The 19,081-nt window shown below is 34.2% G+C and overlaps 1 protein-coding gene across 1 annotated transcript; it reads right to left on the bottom strand.

The window, feature by feature from the left end:
• Positions 1-4,391: 4,391 nt before the first annotated feature.
• Positions 4,392-8,599, bottom strand: LOC107860289 (PI-PLC X domain-containing protein At5g67130). The gene is made up of 9 exons (XM_016705594.2): positions 8,416-8,599; positions 8,234-8,314; positions 8,021-8,140; positions 7,711-7,848; positions 6,519-6,617; positions 6,112-6,415; positions 5,544-5,767; positions 5,378-5,464; positions 4,392-4,797 (listed from the first exon to the last, which is right to left on the bottom strand). Exons 1-9 carry the CDS (start codon positions 8,422-8,424, stop codon positions 4,627-4,629), a joined length of 1,233 nt encoding a protein of 410 aa, XP_016561080.1. The 5' UTR covers positions 8,425-8,599; the 3' UTR covers positions 4,392-4,626.
• Between the last annotated feature and the right edge of the window lie 10,482 nt (positions 8,600-19,081).

The raw sequence follows: 19,081 nt of genomic DNA on the forward strand, positions 1-19,081 counted from the left end.
ATCAAATGTTCTGGTGGAATGGTAAGTTCCCCCATTCTTAACTAGAGATTTGAGGTTCGAGTCTTGAGTAGGAGATCGCTTTTGGTAGGAAGTATTTTATCTCCATAATGAAACGTTTTAGCGCGAATCAAGATTAGTCGGTCTCCAAATGAATGTCGACCATTAAATAGGATATCAAACAAAAAAATTCTCAAAGACAGGTTTCTTTCTTGCTATCTCTAAATGATAATGTTTAGTTAACAAACATGTAAAATTTAATTTGCATAAAAACAACAAACCTAGAATAAATAAGTAAATAAATAATTATAAACAAAATATAAAAAGCAACACCCAACACTAAATATAGAAATAAAGAGATAGAAGAAGAAATGAAAAAATCTGCAGATAAAGCTGTGTTAATTGAAACTAAAAAAGACAATAGTAAACAAAGAAAAATCTGAAGACAATTATAAAAAGTTCAACAAATAAAATATTCATCCAAAAAAATTAAGCATACCATTTATTTAGAATTGGAGGAAATAAAACCTAATAGGAGGATTGAGACTCCAATATATAATTATAATAAATATACACATACAGAGAAACTTGAATACACAAATAAAAACATGAACACCCAAGACCCATTATATATATATGCAGTTGCCAAGTGTCATTCTTCTTGTTTATTTTACCATTAATTGTTAATTATTAATAATATTAATTAATATCAGCACGTTTCTTTTGTTGCGTGTGACCTTTGAATTTTTACGAATTTTAAATTTTATAGTACAATATTAAAATTGAGAATGTTTTCAATAAAATAAATCATTTTTTTTATCATTTTTCTTTTTGTATCTTTAGAATTAAGTTTAATCGGATTAAATTAGTAGGATGAGAAGAGGCTTTTAAACTAATAATTCTTTAATGTTCTTAAATGCATTTTCTTTTTAAATGAGCAATGAATATACATAATTGTAAAGTAATTAGTGTACTTGTTATCCATAGTCTGAAAAAAAAAAAAAAAACTTACAAATACAAAAAATTTAAATTTATTGAAAAAAATACAAAAAAAAAATGATGATAAGCAAAATAAAAGGTATAGACACAAGAGACTGAATAAAGAAATATAATTCTTTTTGGGCTTTCTTGATATGTCACCTAAGTCAAGTTGGAGTGAATTAAATCAAAGAAAAAGTAGCGAGAATAGTAAAAATAAATGAATCATGCTATATACCACAATTATAACACATGCACACATATATAAGAACATATATCATCTTAATAAATTTTAAAATAAATAAGAAAAATATATGGCGTAGTATATGTTAATTACAATATTTATCGTAGAAGTAAAGCGTGTCTCTATATATAAAAGAACCGACTATATACTCCTGACTAAATACCCCCTTCGTTACTTTGTTGTCATATATACTGAAAATAGTTGCTTCTAAATATTTATCAGTTTAAAAAATCAAGAGAGAATATGAATAATTATTTTTCAATTCTACCTTTAAATATTAATTATTCTAGAATTAAGAGGCACATAAATTATTAAAAATATTAAAGATTTAGTAAGACATATATTAGTGAAAACTTAAAAAGAAAGAAACAGAGGACGTAGGTATATAAAGAGTAGAACTCTGAAATGCATGAAATTCATACTTACTTGAAAATGAAGAAACAAATTCAAAGTAGAAGAAAAACGAAAATAATTAATCTTCCACTTGTTTGTTAGCTTCACTACTTTCCTTGAGTTTACATATACCTGAAAGAAAAACAAAGAAGATCAAATTTAAAACATGACAATCCATAATCGCAATACGAAAAAAATTGATAAGATCAAAATTTTAAAATAATACAATTCGTATGCATATTGTGGAAAAGCTGAATTGCACAACAATAATTATTATCCCATAACTTATAAGTATAAAAGATTAAGAAGAAAGAAAGATAATTATGACAAAAAAAATCTCCATAACTTAAATAGCTAAAAATTTGTAGGGATTATGAAGGGAAGCAATGACTTCTCCTCTACAATTGATAGAAAAAAGTTGAATGTCATAAAAAATATAAATAATTAGAGGAGAAGATGAAAAGTTAAAAAATAAGTTAGTGATCATCTTTGATGTGGGGAGACAAAAAGTTTATAAATTTTGTTAATAAAGTTAATACAAATTAATCACACTAATTATTGAAGAAGAATAAAGAATTAACCAAAATATTTAGACATTAATTTATTTATCTTTTTAAAAGAGAAAAAGATAAATAGAAATTGCTAAAGACTTTTTCAATTCTTTTTCCTTTATAAATAAGGAATTTAAGTGATTGAAACAATAAAACTATTTAATTAGTATGTGAAGTATTAATTATAAAGTCATTTATTATTATAACATTAAAAAAATAGAGCAAAAAATAAAAAAAAATAAAAAAAAGGGAGAAAAAAGATAAATGACATTGGAGACTTCTTAGATATGCCACATATGATGGACTACAATCCTCCTATATATATATATATACTGATTTCTTTCTGGTGTATTAGAGATCATTTTTATCATCAGTGTATTGCGAGTAGGTATTGCGTGCATGTATTAAATCTTGAAGTTATATTCAATGATGTGGGGGAATAAGTTATTAGAACTTAATGATGATTTTTTTTTCCCCAATTCGTATTTTTTGTTTTTTCATGTTTGTATTTGAGTCCGATAAAAATTAAATTCGTACCGGAAAGTCTCAATTTAATTAAGGATATGTGATTACTCATTACTTGATTCATAACTACTTTTGCAAATATCCCATATATAAAGTTTTTTTTTTTTTTTTAAATCTACTCCTAATTTATTTGGAGTAACCGATAAAGTTGTTATGTCACGGTTCAACCCCCTAAAATAACTTGCCATTTTTAATTTATTTGTCATTCTAGTGATACACTAGTAAGGTTCTTTTATTTCCACTTTATTAGCTGCTAAAACTAGAAAATCCCAAAACAAAGCTAGAACAATAGAGTCTTTTTAACATCTTGTATAATCTCCAAGATGCAACTCAACAAATTAAACACTTCAGGATCGTCCTGTCTACACTGTAATTTTCATGAATTACAACCTCACGACGTATATATGACCTTGGTATATATACGTAATGTTAACTAAGTAAAAACTTATTAGATTGAATAATCCATAGTAAATGGATTTTAATCTGGTTCAGTCATGATGATGATCAGTAGACAAAACAAAGAGCGGGTCGATTCCTTGAAGCTCCGAATTCAGCACCAGGATCTTCAGGGACCTCCAAGCCTTTGCACATAACTTGAAAGGCAACAAAATTATGTTTATTATTATGCTCATCCAATCAGCCATCCCCAAAATTTGCTCAACCAGTGCACAGAATAATAAATGTTCCACACTTGTGTAAATATTCATCATATACTTTATAATATATGCTTCTCACAGATTCTTTTTGTGAACCAGCTTTAAGGTTCTGTGCCAATATTGATGATTGATGAATGCTATCTTATATATAAGTTTTGTGTTTCCTCATATAAGTGGGCATGCATGCAAAAGGTGATGACATTAGTTAGTTATCCTTTAATTTAAGAGAACGGTAATTTCTCGCATGAAATTTGCATGATTTCCTACATGGTGAATTTATACTAAAATATAGGCACGTGAACTCTGGTCTCATCGTAAAATTTGAAATTTTATGTTTATGTTTTTTAAAATTGGTTAAATTTTATGTTTATGAACTCATGTTCTAAAAATTCGAGATTCACCTCTGATTCCCTAATTTCCCTTCATCTTAGTTATTTCCCTAATTTTAGTTGGCATTTGAACAATATTTGGTTGAAGGTGAAAGAAAAAGGGTATGATGTTAAAAACACATTTCAAGTGGAAGTTGTGCTTGGGCATGAATCTTTTTGACTTTATTTTATCATGAAAATACAGATTTTGTAAATATAACTGTTATTTCACAAAAACGCTTCAAACCATTTCTTTTTAATGTTTCACAATATATGAGATACTCGAATTTCTGACTACCCTCCACCAATATTTACTCAAGGACATGCGACTTTTCGAGATTTAATTACTTTCGCTTCTCGAGATTTAAACGCGTCCACTCATAGGTGAAAGCCAAAAGGTGGTTATCACTTGAACAACCCCTTAACCCTAGGCTTGAAAATGGAGAGTGCTTTAACACTTGGAACAGTCTTCATCTTTGTGAACAGAGATTAACGCTTAAGAGGTGCAATAGTCAATAAGTATGTATATATAATTAAATTAGAGTAAATGTTGGCACTGGCAATATTTAATTTCATATTCATTTTATCGTGCGCATAGTGTTGGAGGTTGGGTCAAAGATGTGTGTCCATTTTGCTTGAGTTTTATAGAGAAAAGTCTAACACCAACTACAATGCCTGATTGAAGAAACAAAAAGACAGAAGAATTCAATTTCCCGCTACAGTTCACTGCTCCATTATTTGTCTATACACAATCCTTTTAATTATAAACAAATCAATTTCCGAAAAGTGAAGAAACTCAACCAGTAAATACAGGATAAATTAAAAAATAAAAGACGGGGAAGGGGAGGAGCATCGTCATTCTGCTCCTTTATGATCTGAAATATTTGAGTATAGACTTTTGGAGAATGAAGCAATTATACGTGGATAAGAAGAATTGCCGCGAAAGTTGTGCCAATCAACCAATCAAGCGGTTTGCTTCTGTTTGAATGAGACTTCTTGTTGCCATCTTGTGATGTTACTGTAGCTGTTGCTGGTGGTGGAGGCGCCAACACTGGTACCTCACATTTGTTTGATGTACCATTTGCCTGCTTATCAAAGAAAATCAATATCGTTTCAGGGGAAAAATAGACGAGAGTAACGCAATTTAGTAAACAATGATAAAGAGAATCCAATTCTGAGAGTGTCAAGTAGAACAAACATATCTTGAAAAAATAAAGCAAGACTCATACACATAAACAAGAGAACAAAAAGGAAATACCCACATTACTAGTTCTGGTAACAGCAATAAGACAATCAAGTACATACGTAATCCCTACTTTTCACCTTAGATTATTTGCAGGCTGCCAAATATAAAGTACTTAACAAATTTCATGCCTACTTATTATCGAATTCAAAGGTACTCTTGGCCTAAATGTTCGAAAGTATTCGCCTTCTCTAGAAATGCAAGAACTTTTCACGTTATTATTGCAAAAGTGTTCTTGTTAGAACTTGCACCTTAGCTGAATTGACGTGATCCATTTATTTAGGTGGAAAGGGAGTAAAGTATCAAGAGAACTAAATAAAAGCAGGAAAATAAATAATAAATCCTGCTAGAACGATTTTCTAAGAGTGTCAAATGGGGTGTTATGTTCATCTAGCAGTTCACGTCAAAGCTAGCTAACAAACCTTGCAATAGGCAATACTGCTACAGTTACAAGTTAGTTGGCCGTTTACTCCATCTACAGCTTCTGGAGCTCCACCACCATCACTTTTCTGTATCAGTAAGCAAAAATCATAATGTTCTTTAACAACAGATAACTTAATCAAAAGAGCATATTTGAAGAGACTATACCTGATAAAAATCAACAGCAATAAAGTTTGGCCACCGATTGCCAGCTGCTTGAAAGCAAGTCTTCGTCATTGCAACCAGTGGAGCAGAATTATCCATACAAGATTCTGTTTTGTTGGGATTGTCAGGAAAATAATTCTGCAGAACCAAAGATACTGAAGATGTACTCATAACAGATGATTCAGAACGACTTCCACAGGAACCAACATTCATCCCGCCGTTTCCATCTGCAAAACATACAGTTATCAAGTCGTCAATAGTTTGAGCAACCATGTTTAAATGATACCAAGTGTAGGAAAGACGAGCAGCGAAGTTGCAAATACAAGAACATTTACACAAGGATCAACTTATGTCATTCCAAAACCGATGGTAATTGGCATAAGGCCCCTAGTTTAATTCTGAATCATTGCCTCTTCTAACGCTTGAAAGCTAAATGCGGTTCAACATAACAAGATTTCAAGAGCTGCCAATTAAATCCTGAGTGTAAGAATATCTAGATTCACAAAGTATGTCATACAAGGAAGGCAGAACGCAACATAAGTATCAAGTTAGACAAAGACTGTTAACTCACATTGGTTTTCTACAACGTATCTCCACTCGTAAGCAATGCCCTCAGAAGCCTCCTTTGATGATTTAGAGGTGAAGACTACAAGACGTTGATTCTGCTTGACCATGTCATCCACTGTAGGCCAATCTCCTCCTCTTTTAGGCATACGAGAAACTGGAAACCAGTACTTATTAAGACCAGAAGCATTAAAAACCTTGCTCAAGCCCATTGGAGATGAGACATAGTCTTCAATGAAGATTGTGACAATCTCTGATGGGTTTCTTTCGAGAAATCCTTGAATTTCTCTCAGTGTATTGATTGCAGGTTGCTGAAATGATCCAGAAAGTAAGTTGCACCAATCAGCAACAACAAGAATGCTATATGAGCGAATCAGGTAATCAAGTATAACTAGTATGCGTTAGGACACTTACAAATGCTGTAACATTGTAACACTTTCCACCAAATGAGTGACAGAGCCAAATATCATTGTTGAAATCATACATATCAAGCATAAGTCCTCGAATGCCATTCTACAGACATTAAAATCCATTTCTTTAGCAGAGTTTTCACTTCAATAAGTTTAAGACTTAAAGAAGCTAATGATTTTTGCACTGATTAAGTTATCATAGTAAACGTCCATGTAGAAAATCCATCTACTGTTGTCTTTACATATTTACCGATAGCATATTAGTATATTTTTTTTACTGGACTAGTTCTCAGATTAGTTGAATCACACAGGTTTGGATCTTCCAAAAACAAATTCTTTTAAGTCTAAAAGTGAGGAATAAAGATAGCAATTTTATCTCATAATTTGATATACTACTTGAATTATAAGGGTAAAGTAGGTCCATTAGGACATCAGCATGGGGACAATTTTGATGAGATGGTTTGGTGAAAAAGCACATGCTTATGTCCTAAGCAAAGTAAAATATGAGTTTTTGCCATTATATATTGCCAAATTCTAATCTGACTTTTTTCTCTCTCCTACCTAAAAGAGTACATCATTTAGACTAAGATATTCCATCTTTTTGCATTAAACTGAACTTTTTCTCCAGCAAAGTTTTGAACTTTTACATCTCAATGGGCTTCTTTCAATTTTTAAAATTTTGCCTATTGAAAGAAAAAAAGAAAAAGAAAAAGAAATACTGTGTACAGAAGTATTTTGTAATTGACCATAGAGCCCTTGTGTTTGTTTACTCATTTAGGACAAAGACATTTGTCAAAGAACGTACTCCTCCCTTTATATTTTATATTAAGGGGTTGTTTGGTTGGGAAAGAGTTATCCCAAGATAATTAATTTCGGGATCAGTTATCCCACCATGTATATGAAATAACTTATCTCGTCACTATGGTGTAAATGATTATTTATCTCTTATATCTCGTACTAAATGAGCTCTAAGTGTCCGCCTTGTTATAAGTACATGTACCATACTTGTCACTTACTAAATTAAGATGGAAAGTGGGTTAATTGTAAGGTTTCAGAAAGGTTTGTTAAGAGATAAATTAGTAAAACTATTTCTAAAGGAGCATGTAAACTAACAAGTGGACAACTAATATGAGACGAAGCGAGTGGTATTTGAGGTAAATATTCAGCTGATTATTACATAAAATAGAGGAAATCACCTGGAGCTGATTAGTAACTGTATCTTCCTGGTTGGTCGGAGCAAGAATATCCGACCCGGTTGCAGACTTTGACCCGGAAATTGCAAACGAGTTGTGGGTTGTCAACCACGAATACTTGTTGAATGGCAAACCTTTTACCTTTCAACCACAAAAATAAATATACCATTGATGAAAAAATAAAAACTATTGCAGGTGGAAATTGGTAGGCAGGTATCCGTGAATTTAGTCAAGTTGCATGGCCCAAACAACACGATTATTAAAAAAAAAAAAAGTGAATAATTGAATTTGAATTATTGATAAATGAATTCACCTTGGTTGTTGGAATAGTGGGTTGAATTCGACTACATCTGGGCCGTGTATTGCCATTAGCAGGACATGTGTTGCAAACTAGACCTTCATCACAATTAGTGGCGGTACAAGTTTCTCCAATCTGTAAAAAATCAAACAGAAATTCATTGATGCAATCTTAGCTGGGATTAAATTAAGATAATTAATGTTTAAGAATTAAATAATCAATAGATACCTTTAGGCAAGAACAATATTGGAATAAGAAAGAAACTGCAATACAGAGAAGAAGAAAATTCATAGATAGCCGGATGATCTCCTGCAAAAAAGGAAAAAAATAAAAAAGATTTTTTCATAATGAGAATTTGAGATAATTAACAGTAATGGGAAGCAATGAATTGAGATTAAGAAATTGTATGCCTGCATCATGTAGGCTCTAAATTCTGACTTTTTCCTTCTCTCTCTCCCAAACAATCCCCTAAATCTGCTTTTATAAACGACGTTTTTGTCTAATTGTACCTTTTTAGAAATTAAAAAAGGAAAAAAAAAAGAAGTTGAGTTTACTTTTACTAGGATGACGAAATCTCTGTTTTTTCTTAATATATGTCCGGGTGCCGGAAGTCAATTTTGCTTTGCGAAATATTAGCAGTATTTTTTTGTTTTCTTTTTATAATCCTTTTTAGTTTTTTTTTTCCATCTCTCCTAAAACCCGTCCTCATATTTACTAATCACTTATTTAAAAAACATTAATTAAAAAGTAATTTAATTAAATTATTTTTATTTATTAATCTTTTTCATTTAATATTTTTACTTTTTACACTATATTCATATCTCTAAATATTTATACCAGGACTAAGGATAATAAACAATTAATTATCTTTAAATTTTGTGAAATGACAACAATTAAAGTCAAAGAAATCTATTTTTGATAAGAACGATAGCTAAGTAGAAATGGAGAGTTAGGAGTACTGTTTTAATGGGTGCAAATAAATTGTTTAAATATCGATTCAAATTATTTTTTGCACGTTAAATATTTGCAGTAATAAGTAATAAAAAAGATCGTTTAAGTAGTATGTTCTTTTTGAATAGGATTAGAAAATTTATTAATATTCGAGTATTATCAAAATTACTCATTAATCCTTTTTGAATAAAACTAAACCATTTGAAAATACAATACCCTCTTCGTCCAATTTTAAGTGTTTGTTGTAGTCAAAATATTTCAACATATTTATTACTTTAAAAAGTTAATGTAATTCTATTTTATAAATTCTCTTTTTATTCTTAATAAAATAATTTATTACTATGTAAATAACTAAGATCTTTTAGATGACATGTTTTTAATTACTATTTTAAAAAAATATATATTATGCCAAGTCAAAATAATATCACAAAAATCGAGTCAAAGGAGTAACATCCATTGAAAAGGAAAAATAAGTACTTTTCCAACCTGTGGTCATAGAGAGAGAAAGACTCCCCTCTCTCTAACCATCTCCTTACCCCTTGGCACCGACTTCCGCCATGGATCCAACCTTAACTCCACCACTATTATCAAACCCCCCAATTCCGATCACCACTAACGAAATACTCGTGGCAGAGGCCCTCCTCCCCCCTCCCCCTCCCTTCGTATAAAAATGTAACAATGGGAAAAATCATACCCCCGAATTCGAATACAAAAATTGAGGTATCCTTTAAGGAAAAGAATTTAGGAACAATTGAACAAGGGCTTTTGTTATCGAAGGAGGATAAATGGAGGTTGTACGCCCCTTGGATTCACTCCGTCATCATCAAACCGATCAAATCCAATTTCAACCACCAGTACCTAAAAAGAAAATTGGAGGATCTATGGAAACTTCAGAATCTCTATCCTTAATTGATCTAGGGATGGGGTTTTATACATTCAAACTGTCCAAGGCAGAAAGTCAGCCGTCAATCCTCCACAGCGAGCCTTGGTTCATCGCCGACAGTTTTATCTCAGTTAGAAAGTGGGAACCAAATTTTGTCCCTAGTAAATTCAAGGTGGACTCCACTGCGATCTGGATCAGGTTGCCCCATCTACCTACAGAACTTTATGATGCCCTTGTTCTTCAACGGATAGGCAACAAGATCGGTCAACTTCTAAAGGTTGACGCTTGCACATCGACGACGCTAAGGGGTAGGTACGCCAGGATCTGCGTCTAATTGCCTTTGAATACTCCGGTAGCAGCCTCAATCACCATCAACTACCACACTCAGCCTCTCCATTATGACGGAGAGGGATTTCTATGCAAGAACTACGGACGACTAGGCCACATAACATCTATATGCTCGTAAGCACTCAAAATAAAGCAGTATGAGTCAAAGGTGGATAGAGCTACAACATAAACCACTATAAGCGGATTGGAACAGACCAAAGCGGCAGAGGACAGCTCCCAGGAGTGGCAGACCGTCCATTTCACCAAAAAGAAGAAAATGATCCAAAAGAATCATCACTCCAACACTAACGACACATCCATCGTTAAGGTTAAAACCTTCGATGCGATGTCAGGTAATTTTCTAAGCCCTAGTCTACCTCCAACCAAACTATTCCTCTCCACATGGAATGGGAAGAGAAGCATATCACCATTCTAATCCAAGATCCCCAATACCTAGCTTAACTAGCAATAGTGAGCCTGAACCAGGGCCTACAAACATTTGGGTCCAATGTCTGGATGGCCACACTGTTCCAGATGATCAACTCATTATTCTAGGAGAAACTGAGCACAAAGTCACTGGCCAGCATCATGAATCAACTCAGCTTGGGACTCCCATTCTTTCCACCTCCCAACCCTACAATGATGCTCTTGGGACTAGCTTTTGCGCCTCCCACTGGGGAACACCAGTACTCTCACAGCCAGGACCTATCACAAACCAAACCCTCAACCTCTCCCCATCTAACATTGGAGAGGGTGTAGACACATAATTTCGTCCCTTCACAACTTAATTTTACCGTTTACCTCGTCTTACCACGTATCCTATCCACGCGGTAATTTTCCCACAAGAAAAATAAAATAAATAACTACCTCATTATTTTATTTATTTATTTATTTATTTTTATCTTTATCCCATTTAACAAATCCTAACAAATTTTATCTTCTTTTAAACATCCCAACAACCTTTCCAATTAAAAGAGGACTCATCACCCCCCCAATACCCTCCTACCCTACCTACCCACGTGACCCTCCTCCTCACATTTCTTGTTCCCAAAGAAAAAAAAGGATAAACATACACACTATAAAAAGGGGGACCTACATTGAAAAATGGATTACTGATTTTATCCCATTAGCATATACCCTAAAAATTATCTTCTCCACCAAAAAGCAGACTCACTAAAAACAGACCTTCAAACACCATATTCACACACTAAATCGCACGCACATCGAAGTGAGAGGAAAAACAGTATGAGAGAGAACGAAGAGAGGCAGAGAGAGAGATCTGCGAGAGAAAGGATACATACACAGAATAAAAAAAAGAGAAGCAACGAAAATCTTCATCTTCTTTTTTCTCTCTTGTCGGAGCTCCCAGTGGTGAGAAAAACACACACATACATAGATTGTGATAGAGAGGATCGAGGGAGTGAGAGATATTTGTGTGAGAGAGAGAGATCTGCGATTTAGAATCGAGGAAGAGTTAGAGGTTGCATTTTTTGTTACTGACAGTCACCGAAAAAACGTCAAAAGTATCTCGAAATGCACTTCTCGCCATTGAACTCGCTCGATTTGACTCGATCTTGCAAATTTTGTATACTGGTTTGGGTATTGGTCATGATTTTAGTTTTGGTGTCTTGATCTTCATATTATTTCTGGGAATATGGATTCGGAAGTTGGGAATTTGATTTGAGTTGGATTTTGTGTCATGTCGAGGTTCGAATTGAGTTTTTCCGGGTGCGCTATTATCTCCTATATATTGAAATTGACACTTGAGGTTCATTTCCTTAACCCGCTCTTTTTTTATTTATTTTGGTTTGTTAGTGTCACGCCTCAAATCCTATTAGGGCGCCCGTAGTCGTGAAGGCCCGAGAGAACCAACCTATAACCTTGGAATTCACATGCATGCAACTATAATAGGCAAAGGTTTTGCCATATACAGATATAATGCCTTAATGAAAAAAAAAAATATAAACGACAAGCCCTAAAACTATATATATAATAGACTTGGTCGCTGGGGCCATAACATCTACAAGATAACACACTACCATGCTTAACTTTACATTGGTATACAAAGCCTCTAGACGATACACAAAATTTAGCTAAGGTCGGACAAACCCCCACCATACTATTAACTTTTATACAATACCAAAAATATATGGAACCGACTCGGAAAGCCCTGAAGCAAACTGGAGCTCACCAATAGCAGATGGATATCCTGGGCTCCTACTGAGGAGGCGTGTTTGCTGAAACACCTGTAGCATGAAATATAAGTCCCCCATAAGGGGAGTCAGTACGAAAAAATGTACTAAGTATGCAAGACGGAAAAGTAACAATACATGACATAAAGGCTCAATAAAAATATGGAACAAGTGTAAGGATAGTGCTAGTAGACCACCTTTATATTTACTTGTGGAACAGGGTACATTACAAAGATAATGAAGTAAGAAGGTAAAAAGAAGAAAGAAATGTAATGAAGTCAGTGGTAAATAATAAATCAGGATCGACCCATGCTAGACTTATGCCCCTGAGCTTCCACCTACATATAAAGTATCGGGATCGGCCCATGCTAGGCTTATGCCCCTGAGCTGCCACCCGTTTTACAGATTTCCGTTACTTAGTTTAATTAGCCTTTTGAGATTGTTACTTCGGTGGTCATAACCTTATGGTACCTTGAAATAATGATCTATCAATAAGAGACATGTAAATAGGTAATCAATGCAATAACAATGAAGTAAGGAGTTGTTGGCACACTAATGAAGTGTTTAGGAGCTAAAAATAACACGTGGGTCTTATTTGAGTAACCGGAGAAATTCTGAAATTTACTAGTGAAAATAGGCATGTAGGATAGGTAGCAAGCATGTATCGAGGTGGTTTAACACATTAGAGAGTGGGAATAAGTTCATTAGTAACATGGGATATCATAGGTGCTATTATGTAGCACGTGTTTTTGGATGACCTTGGAAGCTTACTCGATGGAACAAGTATCCGTTTTCAGTCCAAGTGTGTAAAATAGAGTATGCCTTACATACCTGGTTGTAAAACTCCAATACCATCCCAACTCGACTTCCCGCACTTTTAGATTACTTATCTACAATGAAATATATGGCAAACTAATATTAGCAACCAAACGTCACATTTTGGCTATTTAACTTCACCAAACTAGTGGCCGGGAAGTACGCCCTTAATTTATCAACAAAGGGTGTCACTTTAACCCTCTTATACTCCAATTACAGCCACATACCATACATATTCATATAATATCCCCCGACACAACCTCGGCTTCATTTCACCTTCCAATCAACACACACAAAACGAAATAAGCAATAAGCATACACAATCATAAATTTAGTGGTGTATCACCACATCCATCTTCTATAATTCAATACAAACTAATCACACCTTTTCCCAATAGCAATCGGGCATCCCACAATACAAACACACAAAATAGTCCGCAACAACATCCAATCGTCCTTTAATAGCAACCCAATATGTGCAATCTTCTATCAACACATGTATATGGAAAAAGGACAAAAGTGGATAGCAACCATACCTTTATTTCCTTGGTATTTTAGTTTATTAATGTGTATTTCCTCAATAGCTTAATCCCTTCACACATACATCAAAAAAGAAAAGAGAAATCCCTTAATAACTAAGAACAATGGACTGCCCAAACTTATAGAGAGGGCTGTTCGGAAATTAATCTTAAAGAACACATAGTTTCCATGGTACAAGCTCATGAATTATTCACTTACCTTTAGCTTGGAAGGAAGGTCAATCCCAAGAACCCTTGTGGAATTATAGGGTTGTTTCATAGCCAAGAGAGAAAAAGATAGAAAAACCTAGAAAGCTGGAAATTTTGTCTAAGTTAAAATGAGAAAAATTGATGATTTCAATCCATAAATAGGAGCTGATCTTGGATGAATTTATTGACTACTTTTGGGCCATAATTTTTCAAGTAATTGATGTATACACTTGCCCAATATATTGGACCTTTGTGGATCAAAAACTATTGGGCTTTAGCTACCAATTTTTCCTCCTTTTCTTCGGTTTAACTTGGTATTTAGCAGATTTGAGTATTGGGCCTCTTTTCTCCATTTTCTTTCTCTTTTACTTAATTTGGGCTCAAATGAGTACATTAATATAAGGCCTAATCTGATACATGGTCTTGATCCCATTAACTTGGTCCAAATAACTCAAGTAAGTGATCCACCTACTAGCTTAAGTAAGTCAAGAAAGCACCTTAACAAAATACTCAATTTTTAGTTCTTAACTCTTTAATCTAACATAAAATTTGTATATACTTGGTCACATTAAACCACATGGGAAGTATTTAGAACTCCATCTACACCACAAAGATATATCAAGTTCCATATAAATAGAACAAGTACACACAAAAATATGGGGTGTTAAAGTTGGATTGGCTCTGATTATGTGTGATGTGATTATGTTTTGTTGAATTTTTGTTACGTTGATGTTATGATCATGATACTTGGTGATTCGGTTGTGGTGATTTGAGGAATAAATTTGATCATGTTTTAATGGATTGATAAAAAGGAAGGTGGGGGGGGGGGGGGAATTGAAAATTGATGAAAAGGTTAGCTCCGGATCAATTTTGATTAATTGTGATGTTGAACATAAATGTCATTGAATTGGATAGGCAAAAATGTTTAGGTTCGGGTAGGCAAAATTTAGGAGTGATGTGTTGTTGAATGTTTAAATGTGTATTAATATTTTTTGGTTTATCTTATTTAATTCAAATGTATTCATTCGGCCGAGGAATGTCCCGAGGTATTTGTGTTTATTTTGCCGAGGAATGCCCCGAAGTATTTTGTACTCGGAAGACGTTTGTGATGAAGGCCTGAGGCATCAGGTAAGGTATTGGATTTTAGCTTAGGATTAGCTTAGAATAAGATTTATATTTTTCGCATTTTTTCATTTTGGACTGTATAATTGGACTGTACACTATATTTTGGGATTCGTACAATTGGTTTATTTGATTGATTTTTTATGTGGTTTGTGTGGTTTATACATTCATAGTGTTAAATTAGCCGATATTCTCCACCAAGCGACTGTGGTTAAACCACAGGCCTAAGGGGTGCCTAACACTTTCCCCTCGGTCAACAGAATTCCTTAGTCGGAATCTCTGTTCGCAAACCAGTTTAAAGAGTCAAAATGTTTTGAAAAGGATCTTTCAAAGGTGACTTGGCACACCAAATTATGCCAAGTGGCGACTCTGAACAAAAAATGTAAATAATCCTTTTTCGAAACAAAAATCATCTTTTGTCACCCAATAAATAAAACCCTTTCAAAACTTAAAATTTAATCTTTTCGGGTTGAAAAAGGGGTGTGACAGCTCTGGCAACTCTGCTAGAGATTTTTCAGAATTTGAGCTTATTTTTTTTGGAGTTGTATCGGCTTAGTTTGACATTATGGGTGTGTAAAAATTGTTTGTGTTATCGTTTGTTGTTTATTTTAGCATTGTTGAGTGCCTACGTGCTCTTTGTTTACAGTTTTTTCCTTATGTGTTACCGCTTTATAACTGACATCATGTGCATAATTCGAGTCAATTCTTTCTGCAACAAGGTCTGTAGTGCACTTTGTGTACACGACCTATAGTTGAGTCACCCTTATTTTAGGAGGGGGAGCCGTCCACTGGTATGGAGTAGGTAGACAGTCAAAGCAGCCACTATCTATCATACGCTCCCCCGAATAGCCTTGTTAGTGAACCCGAACGTGGGTTAGCCTTTAGGTCATACTTATGTGCATCATATTGAGACCTAGCGGTGCCCATTTGGTCCTTTGTAGGAGACTCACCTCTACAACATCCCAATGTGCTAAATGTTGCATCTTTGAGGGTAACGTGGTCGTTTGACAGACTAATTCGGGCAAAAGCATGTGTTAGAAGTAAATTGTGTAGGCAAGAAATTGTGAAAAAGAAAGAGGAAAAAAAAGAAGTGGAAAAAAAAGAGTTTCGTAGTTTTTTTTAAAAGTTCTTTATGACTTTTGTTCTTCACAGTTCAAAGATTCAAAAAAGATTTTTTTTACCTTTCGCACACATTTTCTCAAAAGCATAAAAAAGATTTTCCTTTTGTTCCTTTACCATGCATTCATAATTCAAAAATTTCAAAAAGATTTCTTTCAAATAGGAGCTTTTTATAATAGGAAAATTCAAAAAAAGATGGTAGAAGCTTTGTACATTCCATAAAATGAAAATATCAAAAAAGATTTTCCTTTGATAGTTGTTGGCATCATTCTTATGTGAAGTGTCAAATTAAAAACTCAAAAATAAAATATTTATTCGTCTGTCTTGGTCGTGTCTCTTATGCCGTGGTTCAGTAGTAGTTCATTATTATCATTAATTGTCCAATCTGGATGAATTACGCACCCCTGATTCTTCTCTCTCGGGAGTAGATACGTAGGCAACATATTGCTGGTTCGGAGATCTTATTTAAAAAATAAAAAAAGAAAGATTTTTTTCACTCTTTATTAGAGTAGGTGTTTCGTATACATCTTTAAAAGAAAACTACAAAAAAGATTTTTCCTTTAATAGGTTCAAGTTTCATTTTCACATGAAATTCAAAATCGAAAACTCAAAAAGATTTTTCTTTGGTAATCATACGTTTCATTTTATATAGGGAGTTTAAACTTGAAAAATGCAAAAGATTTTCATTAATTCTTTTGACAATTTTTTATTTCCTTTTCTTTTTAAAGTTTCAAGAAAAAGAAAAAGAGTATAATTAGCCATTTTTGCAAGACTTCACGAACTATGCACACCTGATTCTCCTCTCTCGGGGGTGAGATGCGTAGGCGCCCTTCTTGGGTTCGGTGATCTTTTAAAAAGGGAAAAAAGAGGTTTTGAAAAAAAAAGTGTTGCGTTCTAATACCTTTGCTATCTCTTGTTCAGTTAGTTTAAGGTAGTTGGTTTGTGGCATCCTGACTGATCCTTCACATTACACCATGTCCGAGGGAGAGTTAACTGTGTCCGACAAGGATATAGAGAGTGGCATCATGGATCAAACAAAGAATCAGAAAAATAAGAGTTTGAAGCAAGAGATTAGGAGATTAAGGCAACAAATGACAGAAATGTATCGAGCTTGGGTTAGTGGGTTGCCTCCTCCTCCATTCCTTACTATTGACCCCACAAATACCCTGAATTTTTCATCATAATTGCAAGATCCATTTCCTAATGTTGTTGATGCACCACAACATGCCTTAGAATTCATTCCAATCCAAAAGAATCTCAATACTTTCGCCACTCTTTCTCTAGCACCTCAGCATAAGCCAATCATATTCACAACACCACATGTCATCTGTGATTTTGTTACTCAATCCTCTGCTGAGACATCCATATTGGCTAGCTGCCCAACAGTTGTGCTTCCCCATGCTGTTAGTGGACCCATGCTCGATAATCTTGGTAATCATTGTTATACTCTTGAGCCAACATTTAAGTTAATTGGACCACCAAAATTTCTTAACAAGAAGCCTAGCGTGCCTGAAGAGCCAAAAAAAATGGTTGGGAAAATGAAGGGTACAAAAGATGCTATGAAAAGTTCCCTAGGACTGGGTAAAGAAGATGTTTCATATAAAAACTAGGGCATGTCTTCAAGTGTTAACCTTTCTTCAATCTGTGAGATGTCGAAATTTGAGGAGCAAGATGGACATGAGAGATTCGTGAAATATTTGGGACAATATTGCAATCAATTAAAGAAAACTGGAGGGAAGAAGAATGAGAAAGATGAAACTGCTATTGTAGTCAGACATCGGGCACGATCAAGAAGACCACGTCATCGTTACCCTAAGACTCAAACCCAAGTTCATGCCCAAGCTCTACAACATCACTCCCAAAATTTATTATACCTAATTCCCCTGCCTCGATATCCAGTATACAATGCACAACCATATGTCCAATCCCCTTCTTACCCACAATGGGTGCACCGACTCCTCAGAGTCATCCTTAAACTCCACAAATATACCAAAGCCATTCTAGGCCAGATTTTTGACCCAATCCAAATAATGAAACGAGGTAGAAGTCGAGGGATAGCTTCACACCAATTAGAGAGTCATATGCCAGTTTATTCCAGAGATTGGTACAGTGGGGCATAATCACTTCTCTCCTTGGGTATACTCCTGACCCGCATTCAAGAAGCTTTGATCCTAATGTATGATGTGCCTATGATTCTGATGTTTAGGATCACAGTATTGAAGATTGTCGTGCTTTGAAAAGAGAAATTGAAAAGATGATTCAAGATAAATCAATTATGGTGCAAACCATTGACAGTGGGGAAAGCTTTAGTCATGCTGATATGCAAATCAGTGGCAAAGATATCGGGCTGTGCAATTGAGAAGTCATCTCTCTCCCCACTAGGAAGAGGTCTGGTAGTGTGTTTTGTTTTATTTTCTGTTATTCAAATTATTTCAGGGTTGTAGTTCGGGATCTATCTTGTTTTGTCCTTTTTTCATTATGTTCAAACCCTTCTATCTTTCATATCAACTAAATGGAGTGTCCCATTCCCTTTATGTTTTAAATAGGTATTGTTTGTTAATTTGTTTTCTTTATAAAGTTCATTTATATTGATTCTAGTGATATGACATGCCTGCGAAATTTTCAGTTAGATCTTAAAATCCATTTTAACCATGAAATATTGAATCAGAGGGCTAGAGTTAGAAAAAATATCTGAGAAAATTGGTAGAGTGCTGAGACATTTGGTGACAGGTTGAAGCCTTCTTTGAAAATTAAGGCAATCACAAGAATAATTTGATCATCAATTAAAAGACATATATCAATTAGGTCAAATAGTAGATGTGTGACCCTACATCAAAACGAATAAAAAAATTAGCTCCACAAAAGCATGAGGAATGTACAACAAGGGTGGAGTTTGCAGAAGAAGTAGCGACGCGCAGTCTTAGTTAAAGCTAGTGCT

This window comes from Capsicum annuum, chromosome 2 (genome assembly GCF_002878395.1).
Source record: "Capsicum annuum cultivar UCD-10X-F1 chromosome 2, UCD10Xv1.1, whole genome shotgun sequence".
In the NCBI taxonomy this organism is placed as follows: domain Eukaryota; kingdom Viridiplantae; phylum Streptophyta; class Magnoliopsida; order Solanales; family Solanaceae; genus Capsicum; species Capsicum annuum.